The 13730-nt window shown below is 39.3% G+C and overlaps 1 protein-coding gene across 2 annotated transcripts in view; it reads right to left on the reverse strand.

Moving 5' to 3' along the window:
• The window catches only part of ADAMTS12 (ADAM metallopeptidase with thrombospondin type 1 motif 12), a 415156-nt gene that overhangs the window by 38101 nt on the left and 363325 nt on the right, over positions 1–13730 (reverse strand). For both annotated transcript variants that reach the window (XM_077116928.1, XM_077116929.1), the window contains 2 exons: positions 11353–12450; positions 1728–1880 (listed from right to left, as the gene is read on the reverse strand). In XM_077116928.1, coding sequence (XP_076973043.1) covers positions 1728–1880; positions 11353–12450 — 1251 coding nt within the window. The remainder of the gene's footprint in view (positions 1–1727; positions 1881–11352; positions 12451–13730) is intronic.

Raw genomic sequence — 13730 nt, forward strand, 5'->3', positions numbered from 1 at the left:
AGAATTAGTGAAGTTAAGAGAAAAGGCCTTCAAATATTTCCTAGTGCATGATTTGAACTTTAGTCATCTCTATGAATTGCTCATAAATGTGGTAGTCAAAAAGGAGTCTGACTTAACTGTCAAGATTTAAGATAAAATCTAAATTACAAGAAGTTATATGTGCAGTACTAATGGTCAGAAAAAACAAAAGGGCATTTGGCTATCAGTAGTTACTGTTTTTGACATAAGGTTTACCTATTATCCTAATAGAAGATATTTTCTTTACTAATAGGGATGGAGTAATTTTGAGGATTAGGTTTAGATGGGGTGACTACCATACTCTGGCAGAATTTTGAGGAAATCTCACTGATCTCTCATTCCAGGTATTAAACCAGCTAAAATTACCCAGCCTAAAGGTGACCCCTTTAAAGGGTGAGCTATTCCAACCATCTGTGGTTTAACTCGTAAGGAAAAAATTATTTCCAGTGAGGAGAAAGTAGAAATTTAGGACTTGATCAAAATTTAGCAAGACCAAGGATATAAGATGCTTCCTGAGACTTTTTCTGGATGTGAAAGATACTTTGCAGCCAAGTACCACTCTTTGTTGGAACCTGAATTTGTTATGAATTAGAAGAGAAAGATATGAGAACCAGCACTTATTCCTGAAATAAAATGGAAAGGAAACAGGGAAAGGGAGGCTGGCAGGTGGCAAAGGAATTTGCGGTCAATCTCCCAAGGCATGGATGCATTTTTCCCTTCTTCCCGAAGATCAGAGCATTACTTTGGAAAACAGGGGAACTAGATATGATCCAGTAGGATACCTTTTGGTTCTACTTGTTTGGGAACTTGAGCTCTCCACTAAGTGAAGGAACCAAAGCCTAGAAGAGATAAGAACTGCTGGGTGGCTCTTTCTTTTCCTTTCTCCTGATCAGTACCTTATAGCCTGGATATAGACCCACAGGGCTGACTGTGCTCCCGTTCTGAGATGACCAGCAGGTAGAGGCTGGTTAGTGTGCAGAAACACCAAGCTCTACTTTATTCCAAAACCTCAATCCAGACTCTTAAAGAGGGACTATGTGGACAGCAGAGCAACATATGTGATCACCGCTGGATTAGCAATGACCATGAACTTGTGCTTCAAAGAGGTCGGCATATATAGGTAATGTATTTTTTTTTTATACATGGGCAGGCACCGGGAATCGAACCCGGGTCCTCGGGCATGACAGGCAAGCACTCTTACCTGCTGAGCCACCATGGCCCGCCCTAGGTAATGTATTTTTAAGGACCAAATTTTTGTCTCGTCTCTCTTTTCATTTTGCATGTGGCATGTTAAATGGTACATTTGCTCTGTGAATAGGTGCTGAGCCATGATTTAATTATATATGTGATAATACATAATTATTCATTGTAATGCTAAATTGAAGTACTTTAGAACTAGTGCTATATGCTGGACAAGCAATAAATTGCACGGATTTAACTTTTTATTTCAGTTCTTCTGGCATGAAGAATAAGCAGGTAAAATCATGTGGGTTAATAAAAACTGTGGTCTTGTTCTAAGACTTCTGTGTGACTTGAAGGCGGGCTCTAATAATGCCTATGATTTACTCATCCACAAGCTTATCAAAGGAAAGAGGCAGAAGGGAGGGAGAAAGAGAAGGAGGAAGTGAATAAAGAAACCTATTTTAGGAAATATTTCTATAAACTGCTCCCCACCACACCCCTAAACCCTGCCGAGCATGCTAGATTACCTTGCTCCAGTTTCCCACTTTCCAGCCTGCACAGGGACGGAGGTGGCATCTCTTAGCAGGGTCCGGCCTCTGGATGGCTGCGCAGTCAGAATCTATGTGGGTGCTGCACTCCACGTGTCTCCAGTAGGCCCCCAGCCCACACGTAGTGGAGCACTGCGGCAGGGAAGGAAAAGAGAAGACACAGGCTGAGGGCTGTTTCCCAGACTCCGTGGCTCTCAGGCTCAGCTGCTCACTAAAATTGCCTGAAGAACTTAAAAAAAAAATCCCTACACTGGGACCCTCAGTGGTCAATCCAAATCTCTAGGGGTAGGGCCTGGACATAAGTATTTTAAAAATAATTCCCGAGGTAATTCAACAGGCAGCCAAGATAGAGAACAAGCAATTTATAGGTAGGAGGAAAACCCAGTGCAAATGGAAATTTACTTCTCTTTAAAAATTACACTGGCATGGATGCCTGGAAAACTTCAAACTGTTGTACTTTGTATCCATGAGATGGGGAATGTATGTGAGACCCAGGCATCTGCCTCTTACCTCATATCCATAAAACACTGCAACATTTTCTCATTTATTTCTCTCTGCAACAACCCTGGGATATAGACTCATATAATTAGAATATAAAGAAACCAAGCCTTGGAGAACTATCTTATCCAGATAGTAGGACTCAGGTTTTCTGCCTCCAAAGTCTGATAAAAAACTTACCTATTTTATAGCAGTGCTTCTCAGGCTTTAGAGTACTGATGAATTACGTGGAGCTTTTGCTAAATGCAGATTCTAATTCAGTGGATCTAGGGTTGGGTCTGAGATTCTGCATTTCTAACAAGCCTCCAGATGATGCTCAATTCTGTTGACTCTCAGACCACACCATGAATTAGCCAAGCATTAGAATATGATCCTTTTTACCACTCAATCCACTGGTGATGAATAAATCAATCACCTGTTATCATCTATACAGCTTATTTTTCTCAAGGTGTTTTCATTTATTTGTAATTCTTTACATCTCGGTTTAGCTTGAGTTCATCTTGAAAATTACACAGGTCCTCCCCACTCCCAAAATTTCTTCTGTTCTCGATGCCCAATTTCTTCATGCAGTTGATTTTTCTTCCTCTATTCTGTCTCAGAAAGAAGTGCTATTTCTGAGCATGTAAAACACAGCTTTGAGCTCATAAAAAGAGGGGTGCAAGATCCATCTATGGCATTCTTGAAAGTTTCTTTTGATGAGGTATAAGGACCAGCTTCATGTTTCTTTGTTGCATCTTCACCCTCCTTATAATTTCATGTTGTACTCTTGTGCTATATAACATGTATATATACTACAAGTCACTAGGTATATAAACTGACTATAGAAGCACAGAAAAGGAAGAGTGAAGAACAGCCTGGCTTATCATATTTTTAATTGGCTTATTTATAGAGGTTATCTCTTTGTCCTTAAAATTCATTAGATTTTATTTGTATATCTCATAAGTTCCTAGCATGTTCTACTTTGTATTACATTATATATGTAATAGGTTCCATCTCTAATAATAACAGCAATAGTGAAACAATAGCAGCTGAAGTTCATTGATCATGGTCAAAGATTGCACTGGTGTCCCCCATTGTTCACATCTCCTTCTACACCCTTCGCAATGGGAGTCTGCAGCTTCTCCCATGAAGAGGAGTCTATTTCTCCAATGCTTGAATTGGGCTGCTTTGCGACTCGTTTTGGCCAAAAGAATGCAGTAGATGGTGTTGCATCTGATCTGAACCTAGTTCTTAAGAGGCCTTGCTTGTTTCCATTCTCTCTTCATACTTCACTCTGTGCAAGTTCTTGTGTTATATAATATGCATACTATACCACATCACACCATACTATACTAGACTTCCTAGGTATATAAACTGACTGTGGAAGCACAGAAAGGGAAGAGTAGAAAATAGCCTAGCTCATCATATTTTTATAGAGGAAATCTCTCCTCCTTAAAATTTTCTGCCATGACAGTAAGCCTAAGGTAGCTGGCTGCAGGATAAGAGCTCATGTGAAAAAGAGCTGCATCACCCAAGCTGAGGCTATCCTAGACCAGCCAGTCTCCAGGTGACCATCCAGCTCACTGCAGACACATGACAATCCCTGTTGAGGTTAGCCAAGTTCAGACCGAATCAACAGAACTTGATTCATGAGCAAAAATAAACACTTCCTGAGGTTTTGCAATTGTTTGTTACACAGCACTATTATGGCAATAAAATTGATACAACTAACTACCAGGTACCTTACGTATATTTTCTCTAATCTTCAGAGATCTGGGGTCCAATAGGGTTCTGTAGTAACTAATTGTATGATATTTTGTAGTTTACTAACAAGAAAACTTGTGATAACAGTAGGACCTGCCTCATTGAGTTATTGTGAGGACTAAAGGAGATAATTTGTGTAAGTCTTAAACACTGTCAATGTTCTACAAAGGTTACCCATTAAACATAACATTCCGCAAGGTCAGCATTATGAGCCCCATTTTCCAGATATTTGGGGCTCAGATTTAGGTGCTATGTTCAAGGGCATACAGACAATACACTGTTAATTCCATATTATTACATGGATTAAATATGATATCTGCCCAAACCCAGGAAAAGAGCTAGTAAGACTAAATTCCTGGGCCTTCAATTCCCAGGCTAGAATGATCCTGATAAAATCCAAGTGATGTATAGTTCTTTGTGCCATATTTATGTGGCAAATAAATGTACGTTGTTTCTGGGGCTTTCAATCTAGTTTTGTTCATAAACAGATATTTGTATAATTCTCGTTGATAGTTTCTATTTAGGCAGGAAAGAACAGTCCAAAGGTAAAGGTGAAACAGGAATTCCATGGAGTACAGTAAATGTAAATGGGATCCTGTCAATTATCATTTATATTAAATTAGTTCCAAATTGGGGATGGAGATAGGGGAAGAAGGGAGGACCCTGAGGAGCCTGAGAACTACTTCACTTTGTCCTGGAAATCTCCTCATTACAACCAGCAGACCCCAGTGACTGCTCAAAGAGCAGATATTGGTGTGTTCAAGTCCAGAACAGATGTCAAGGGCTGCATCAGCATAATGTGAAAATTCTCTGAAGGGCTGTGAAAAATTACACTGTCACTTCCATTCTACCCAACTACACAGCCTAACTAGAGCCTAACTGAATGATGAAGCAATTCAGTAAGAAGCGATTTTCTGTCAAAACACAAGCCACTCTCAGGCACTATGCATAGCACCTAAATTTTCTGTTTTGTAAATATATATGAGTAAATACTTGCTAACTGCTTCCTATCTACTTGATATTCCCCTGAGTACCTCATGTATAGTTATTCATTTTATCTCATAACAATCTTATGAGTCTAGCATTTCTGCACCCTCATTTTACTGATCGGGAGACTGAGGCAGAGTGAGAGTAAGCACTTTGCCCAAGAACATAGCAGGGGACTGAGCCAGCGTTCAAAACCAGGAAGCTTATCTACAAACTATATGACCACTTATAGTGCAATTTATTTTTTACATCAATTCATTAATTTTTAATTTTTTTTGTATGCTGTATGGCAGGGGTCACATTTCATTCTTCTTCCATGTGAATATCCCTTATAGCAGTACCTGCTGTTGAATTTTTATTTGTCTGGTTTTTCGTTTGTTTCTTGTTTTGGGAAGTGCATGGGCTGGGAATTAAAACCGGGTCTACCACATGGCAGGTGAGAATTGCAACCCTTCAATTAATTTATTTTGAACTCATGACTAGTTAGGGGAAGTGCTGTGTACCAATAGGGAATATGAATAGCTCTATAATACAGGATAGAGAGCAGGAGGACACAGGAAGACACTATAAGAGAGATGCAGGTTAAACCCTAAGAAACTTTAAAGATTACTCTCTAACTTGATCAAGAGATCAAGTTATGGAAATGGACACTGAAAGCTTCATCCTGAAGAACAGGTAGAATTTAAAAGAGCAGGGAGGAAAGGGGAAATTCCAGGCAGAGGAAACATGAAAGCATGGGACTTAGGGGCAGAAAGTTTAGAGGAAAATGAACAGTTTAGATTTGTTGAAGATTAAGATGGATAAAGATAAGTAGGAGGCAATAAGGTTTGTCAGTTGGAAAGACTGTTAGATGTTAGGGTACAGTAGCTTTTATTGCATTTTGTATGTAATGAGGAACCATTAAGGATTTTTGAGCAGTGATTGATATCATTAGAACAGTCCTTTTGGAAGACTTATTTTGCAGGCTTACATCTCTTGCAATGGTTTGTGGAATGGATTGGAGAGGGAGAGACTGGAGGTCCACAGACCAACAAGCAGGGAAGGGGCCTGAAGTGAACATCTTTGTTTCTCAACTATTGGGGCACTATTAGCCTTTTGGACTGGCTAGCTCCTCCCTGTAAGGGACTGCCCTGAATGTTGCAGGAATTTTATCATACTTGGTTCCCAAACATTGAATACTGCTTGCAGACCCAACCCCACCCATGGTGTTGTAACAAACAAAAGCATCTCCACTCTTTTTCTAGTGTCTTCTGTTCTCAGACTGAAACCACAGGACCTAGATTAACAGAGGAAATAAGGAGATGACAGAAATTATGTGACACTGACATGAAAAACTACAGTAGGGCAGGAACAGGGATAATATCAAGGATGACTCTGAGATTTCTCAGGGTTGGTCATTGAGAAGAGAATGATACCATTAGTAGAGAGAGGCAATCCTAAATAAACAGCCTCAGAAATAGGCAGAATGGAAAACTGGCGAAAGTAGGCAACTCAAAGCCTAGAGTTTCCATTCTCAGTCCTGATCATTTCTGATAATTCTTGTGTTGTTAAACATTTTGTGTTAAAACATGCATAGAGGGAGCAGGCACCAAGTCTGGTCATGAAGGAGACTCCTGCCAATGGTGGGACTCTATTCTCATAATACCTTTGTATATTTGCAGAATTGTACAATCTGGGTCAATTTGCTTTTTCTCAGTAAACTGCCTGGAATTAACAGCTCCTGATGCTCCACCACTCTTGCCAAATGTTTGATGAGCTGTGATGGATTAGGTAAAACAGTTATTTCCATCAAAGTCAAATGATGATGGCTGAGACAATTATTTGTATCTTGTTTTACTATAATCAAAATGTATTACTTAATCGCTGGGCTTACAAGAGTCATCATGGTTGAGGAGTATCTTATTTTGGTTTAGTTTAATTGGCTATAATAGTTTCTCATTAAATAAATTAATATGTATCCACCAATGAACATTTCCTGAATATCCTCAGGGAAAAATATTAGAATTATTTTACATTCAAAATAATTTCACAGTGCCCTTGGATTTGGGGATGGATGAAGAGATAATAGGATTGGAAAGGAGACTGATTTCTGGTTTATCCTACAGTTCATGGAACTTTTGCATTGACTTGTAGACTGAGAAGGGCTTGTCTATCCTGTTAATAGTCCTAATGCAGGGATTCATTGGGGACTGTGATAGCCTCCTTAAAGAGTCCCTCTCTTTGCACTGCAATTTGGTGTCCCCCTTCATCTCAATACTGAAGCTGTTCTTCCCAAAGTTATCATTCACCTGATAATAGTCAAATCTAACAGGCTCACTGTCAATCCTCAGCTTCCTAGACATCAATAGTACCATCTCTCTTGGCTTCAATCTGAAATATTAGGTTATTCCTTACCAGTCTTCCTCTCTATGTCAGCTAGCTCCTTAAAGGTTGGTATTTTCCAGAATCCCATCCCATTGTTCTTTGCAGCCTACTGGCTATCTACAGGGCAACTCACTGATTTTCAAGTTTCTAACTTCAACCTGTTGCTCATAGCTACCAAATCTTATCTCCAGTTCTTGCCTCTCTCAGGAATCTCAGATTCATACACACAGATATCTGCTGGTTATCACTTGGGTTATCCCAGGGCATCTCCAATTAGTTTGGTTCATAGTGAACTCATCTTCCCTCCTTCTTTCTCTCCATTGTGACTCACTCCCCCTATGCAATGTGTGTTATCTCAGTTTCAAGGACCACCACCCCAACAGACAGTCAAGATTCAAATTAACTAGTCATGATACATTTGTCTTCTCCTCTCTGCTCGTCATCCCAATATCCAATTATTTGCAAAGGCCTACTGATTTTAAATCATGAATGTATCTCCCCTTTTTCATCCTGCACATTCCTGCTGGTAGTGAAGACTACTGCTATCACTTCATAACAGGACTCACTGTTGCCTCCCATTTTGCTATCTTCAACTCCCTCATCCTCACTGCTGCCAGAATAAGCTACCTAAAACACACAGGCGGTCATATCGTTCAGTGGCAGAGATTGCTAGCTATTCACAATAATCCTTTTCCCTCTTCTCCCTGGGCACACATTTACCCAGCCTTCCCAGCCATCCCTGCAGTTTAGTTTGGCCATGTGACTTAGTTCAAGGCAGTGCAATGTGATTAGACTGATATGTGCCACTTCTGGGCTTGGCCCATAAAACCTTCTGCAGGAGCTCCTCCATGCTCTTTGCCCTCCTTACTGATTAAGAAGATGACTCCAGGACAACAATTTGATGATGAAATAATTGTTACCCTAGGTTCCCAAATGACTGCGTGGATTATTCTCTACCATGACCCGGAACCACTTTGTGGTATTATATAAATGAGAAATCAACTTCTGATGGGCTGTATTTGTTACAGCAGCCTAGTCTCCCTAATATGTATGTGCCTATGTGTTCCCATGTTTGATTTCTAACTGCATTTACATACTGTACATATCATTCATATTTTGATTATTCCAATATCAATTCTGTATCTATGTCTTTTGTCATCTTCCACTCTTTCTATTCTGCCTGACTTGTGTTGTATCCTCTCAAGGGCAATGCCATCTTTAATTAAAGGGGATTTCATTCTTCATCTCCATTAACTAAGTATCAAAATAGTAAAGTACATAAAATTTATACTCCAATTACAAATTAATTATTTACCTGTTTGCACAAATTGTTCTCTTTGTCTTTGATCTGTGGAGGGGAAGCATCATCCAAATTTCTTTGACTGATGATGGAAGACAATATTTCCTGAGTGTGCTAAGCCTGTCTGCTTGCCTTTAAGGATGCCCCATGTTTTTGGAAGGAAAGATAATGTTTTGAAGTACTATTTGAAAGAATATCATCCCCTAAAACCTGAACAGATCTATTTTATTTCAAATTATCTGGGCTGAACCCACTGTGGAGACATCATTAATACCATCTGTCCCTGTAAATTCAAAGGTAACCACAGGTTCCTTTGATGGTATTTTAAAATACTTTTCTTGTGAACCATGTGATTTTCTTATCTGTCTAGCCAGGGTCACCATTTTTTATATGACATTCTTTTTATATGCTATATGATCAAAGTAGAAACAAATGGAGCCCAGGGCAGAAAGAGTGGTGACATTTTCTGATTTGCATAGCAATGGATCATAAGATCTGAAGTCAGTCTGCCTGAGCTTAAAGCCCTGCTCTGTCACATGAGTATGTGTGATTTGGCTGACTACTTAACCTCTCTCAGCTCCAATATCCCTGTCTCTAACATGGGGAAAATATTACCAATCTGCTCAGGCTGTGTTAAGGATTAAATGAGAGAATGCATGCAAATTAGCATAAGTTCTACTTCACGGTGCATGTTTTATAAATGTGCACTGTCAACATCCTTCTCACCATTAAGAGCTCTTTAGAACTGGTTAGGAAAGAAATATGACTAAAATATCAGGGATCATGAGACCCATTCCTCTCCTTCTTTCAACAAATTGATTATTCTAACCACAATTTTTTTTTTCCTCTGAGCCTGAATTGTTTGTTTGTAAATGGAGGTGTGATGGTTAAGTTCACGTGTCACCTTGGCTAGGTTATGGTGTTCAGTTGTTCGGTCAAACCAGTACTGACCTGATAGTTACTATGATAGTATTTCATGGATTTAAATCAGTAAGTTGATTGCACCTATGGCTGATTATTCCTACAATCAACAAAGTAGATTGCCTTCAGTAATGATAGAAATCTAATCCAATCAGTTGAAAGCCTTAAAGGGAGAACTGATGATTTCAGCAGTCATAAAGAAGAATTTCTATTGATTTCAGCTAGCTAGCTTCTCTTGGGGAATTCATCAAAACGAACTTGTGACCTACCCTATGGAATCTGGATTTGCCAATCTCCACTGTCATGTGAGCTAATTCTATAATAAATATCTTAATAGTTACATATACGTGTGATATAGAGGTACATCCTGTTGGCTCTGTTTCTTTGGAGAAACCTGAGTAATACAGGAGATAATAAGATATTGTTCTTTTCATAGCAAATGTGACAAATTGTATTAGAAATCATTAACCAATGCAAAAAATACAGGTCAAATACAAACTTACAGCATTTGGTGTAAAAAATTTTAGAGGTTCAAATTTACCTATTTATTGCCAATACAATCAATTCCATGACTCATGATATTATTTAATTCATACCAAAGTGTCCTTTGTGGTTGTCAGTTGGTGCTGAAATTCACTAGAGAGACAGCAGATTATAGTGGAAAGAGACAGAAGGCCCAATTTATGATTCCTCATCACACAGATGAGTGTGTCCTCAGACAAAACATTAACCTCGAAAAATCTTAGTTTATCTATTTGTAAATTGGTGAAAATGGGACCTTACTTACTCCCCAGGACTGCTGAAAGGAGAAGACAAGTGATTACAGTTGAAAGTTGGTTTGGAAACTAATATGTTTTATAAATGTAATGTACTGCTATTTTAATTATAGACATTAATATTTCATTTTTCTTTAGCTAGGGAGAAGAACATGAAATACTATAAAAGTGCTGTGTAATTTAAACAAGTGGCCACTTGGCCACAGTACTCTTTTAAGTTGTCATGTAATTTGAACAAATTCATATAGTGTACATTTAAAATCCAAATGGGTGAGAAATTATTGTGATGCTTCAAAAGACATAATTAGTTCCAAAAATGAAAGAACAAATATTTAACCAAATTCCTGAAGCCTGAAAATTGAAACTGGCATTTTCTCACCGTTTTTATTTTCTCTATCCTCTATTGTAATTCTCTCGAGGAGTCAATAGGAATTTTTATAAAAATACAAGCAAATACTTCAACACATCAAAAAAATTTTTGATACAGTGAACTATAAAATTCTTTTAAAGAATTCTGTCTTAGATTTCCATTCCAATTGTAATTACCTGATAGGTTTAAACCAGGATCACTACATTAGCTTGCTGAATGAAAGATAAACCCAAGCCCAGTAGGCTATCCTTCATCATAATATCACTGCCACTTTGACCTGGAAAGGACATCAGCAATGACCTATGCTACTGTCTATAGATAAAAAGTAGGCTCAGAATGATGACTGAATTCTTCACAATCACTGAGCTGGCTGACTTAAGCCCCCTGAGTTATTTCAGGGTCCCTTCCTCCAGATTTTCCTACATTTGTCCTACTTCCTTGGAGATTATTACATTTGTTTTATATTTGAAAGTTTAGGTAGGTAAGAGGCAGGTGAAGGCATGAACCTGATTGCTTCAAATTTTTTTTTCCGCACATTTGACTATATTTTATTACAAATTCATTTGGAAATTTACACAAGAATGCCACCTTCCTAGCTATTTTCCATGTAGAAGCAAGTATGGAGTAAGAAATGGAACTTCCTACCTCACTCCAGTTTCCAACAATCCAGTATGCAGGGCTGTGACCTGTTTCAAGGTGCTTATAATTGGAGGCATTTAGCAAAAAACCCTCAGCAATCAGACTTGATGCGTCCTCCTCAGTCAGGACAGGTCCAGAACTTTGTGTTAAATTCATATGGCTTGGAGTTTCCAGGTGGTTATGGTATACTGATTTTTCTGTGGGTCCTGGCTGGTCATCTCCTCCCAGAGGAAGTGTAGTCTTAGTTGGCTCTTCATTGGCAATCCCCACTACTCTGGGTGCACCATTTCTGAAAGCAGTGGGCCTTTGGCTGGGAAACAGTCCTTCTAACACTGTGCTGAAGGGCGGCCACGAGGACTCCTCCCTGAGATAAGTTGTTGGTGGAGGTCTGAGTGGCATTTCTGTACCTCTTACCACTGGAACATCATTTCCAGGTACTCTAATACTGGTCCGTATTACAGGGTTGCTTTCATCTTTATCCTCAGGTTGCTCACTGTCTTCTCCTGAGCCACTGTGACTCTCCAATTCTGGCTCTTTGGTCAAGGTATTATAAAATGGAGTCACCTGCCAAGTCCCAGGGCTTCTGGAATATGACAAATCAGAACCACTAGCTGTTGTGGCTGTAAAGTCTACTTCAGAGGTAGGACTTATACCTGAATTGGAAACATTCTCATTTGGTTGGATATGCAATGAATAGGAAGTGGGCTGGGAAGTACTCCCAGTGGAAACGAGATAATGGGAGTCTAGTTCAGACTGGGTTGAGCTATTTTGCCACCATTTCCCATCCAGTTCTTCTTTGGAGGCTGTGGTGGGACTAGGGCTGTTGATTGTCACACTGCCTGTGCTTGTAGTCTCAGGAACTGTGGGTGTGGTCAGTGTTCTGGGGCTGGATGCAGGTGGAGGGAAGGGTTCAGATGTTGGTAGATTTTTCCCATTAGAGGTTGTACTTTTGTTGGGTTTCAGAACTCTCCGACCATACGGGCACTGCTGGAGACCACACAGAGCTCGGCTGTTGGGTTTCTTTGTCATGTCGCAAGGTTCATTATGGTTCTTGGCACACATGACCCTGCGAACCCGCACTCCACCACCACAGGAAACAGAACACTGGAAACAAGAGACAGCTGTTAGTTTTGGTGGAAAAACACGCATTGGTTCTCAAGTTCAGCTTTATAACAAATCAGGGCAGGCCCAAAGGAAACCGAACTGTGTAGCTAAAAATTTTCCCCTCTATCTCTACATTTAATTTCTGTGCTCTTTTAATTTTCCATGGAAATATGTATCTCCTGGAGAACAACTGGAGATCAGTACCAAGTATTTACTCTCCACAAACTGAAAATACAGGCCATAAAACAAAAACTAAAGAGTCCTCAGGGCTTCTTTGCTTGGATGGTAGGACCAAAAAGAGTACAATGATTTAAATGAATCATCTAACCTTATTAAGATATAATAATACTATCTCTTTCCTAGGGTTATTACGCTACTAAATTAATGGGAAATGTTTATATATTCCTTGGAATCTATTAAATGAATTATAAGGAACCTTTTCCTTAATATTTAGAGAATACCCATAATAACCTTAGACTCTTGTAGGGACCATAAGCTCCATTTCCACTTGCCTGTGTCAGGTGGAATCAGATTAAAAGCCAGGGTATCATCATACTCAGAAATATACATATGTCCAGGACCTTTTCTGAAATTTATAGGTGGTTAGTTAATCAAAGCTGGGGAGCCACCCTTTCCCAAAGAAAGAATCCCTTGGCATTGAGGTGACAGACACATCGGGGTTATGGCAGGTCTTCCTCTTCAATGTTCCCACCACAATTTGTAGGGTATACCAAAGCACAGACAACTAGATTTTCCAGTGACGTTTTAAGTCAGCCACCAAATACTGGGCACTTGATCATTCAAGAGACTTTGTTGGCCATCTTGGATTTATCTGTATCTCTGATTTTAAAGCAAGATTTTAGGAATGGGCATCATATGATGCTTGGAGGATTTCAAATGGCTTCTGTACTGGTTTGATGCTGTTATGTACCCCAGAAAAGCCATGTTCTTCTAATCCATTCTTGCATGTGATGACCCATATGAGGACCTTTTGTTTAGGTTGATTCCATGTAGATGTGACCAATTTAAAGTGGGTCTTAATTTAATTTGAATTTAAATTTAATTTAAAGTGGGTCTTAATCCTTTTACTGACAAGAATAAAGGCAGAAAACATAGAAAGGATAGATACAGACAGCACAGAGATGAAGCCAAGTGAAGGACACAGACAGAGACAAACACCCAGAGATGTGGTAAGAGAAGACCTGCAGGATACAGAGAGTTCAGAGGTGTCCCCAGAGAAGCAAGCAAGGACACATGGAACCTAAAGGCAATAGAACCTG

The sequence above is a fragment of the Tamandua tetradactyla genome, chromosome 9 (assembly GCF_023851605.1).
Source record: "Tamandua tetradactyla isolate mTamTet1 chromosome 9, mTamTet1.pri, whole genome shotgun sequence".
Classification (NCBI taxonomy): domain Eukaryota; kingdom Metazoa; phylum Chordata; class Mammalia; order Pilosa; family Myrmecophagidae; genus Tamandua; species Tamandua tetradactyla.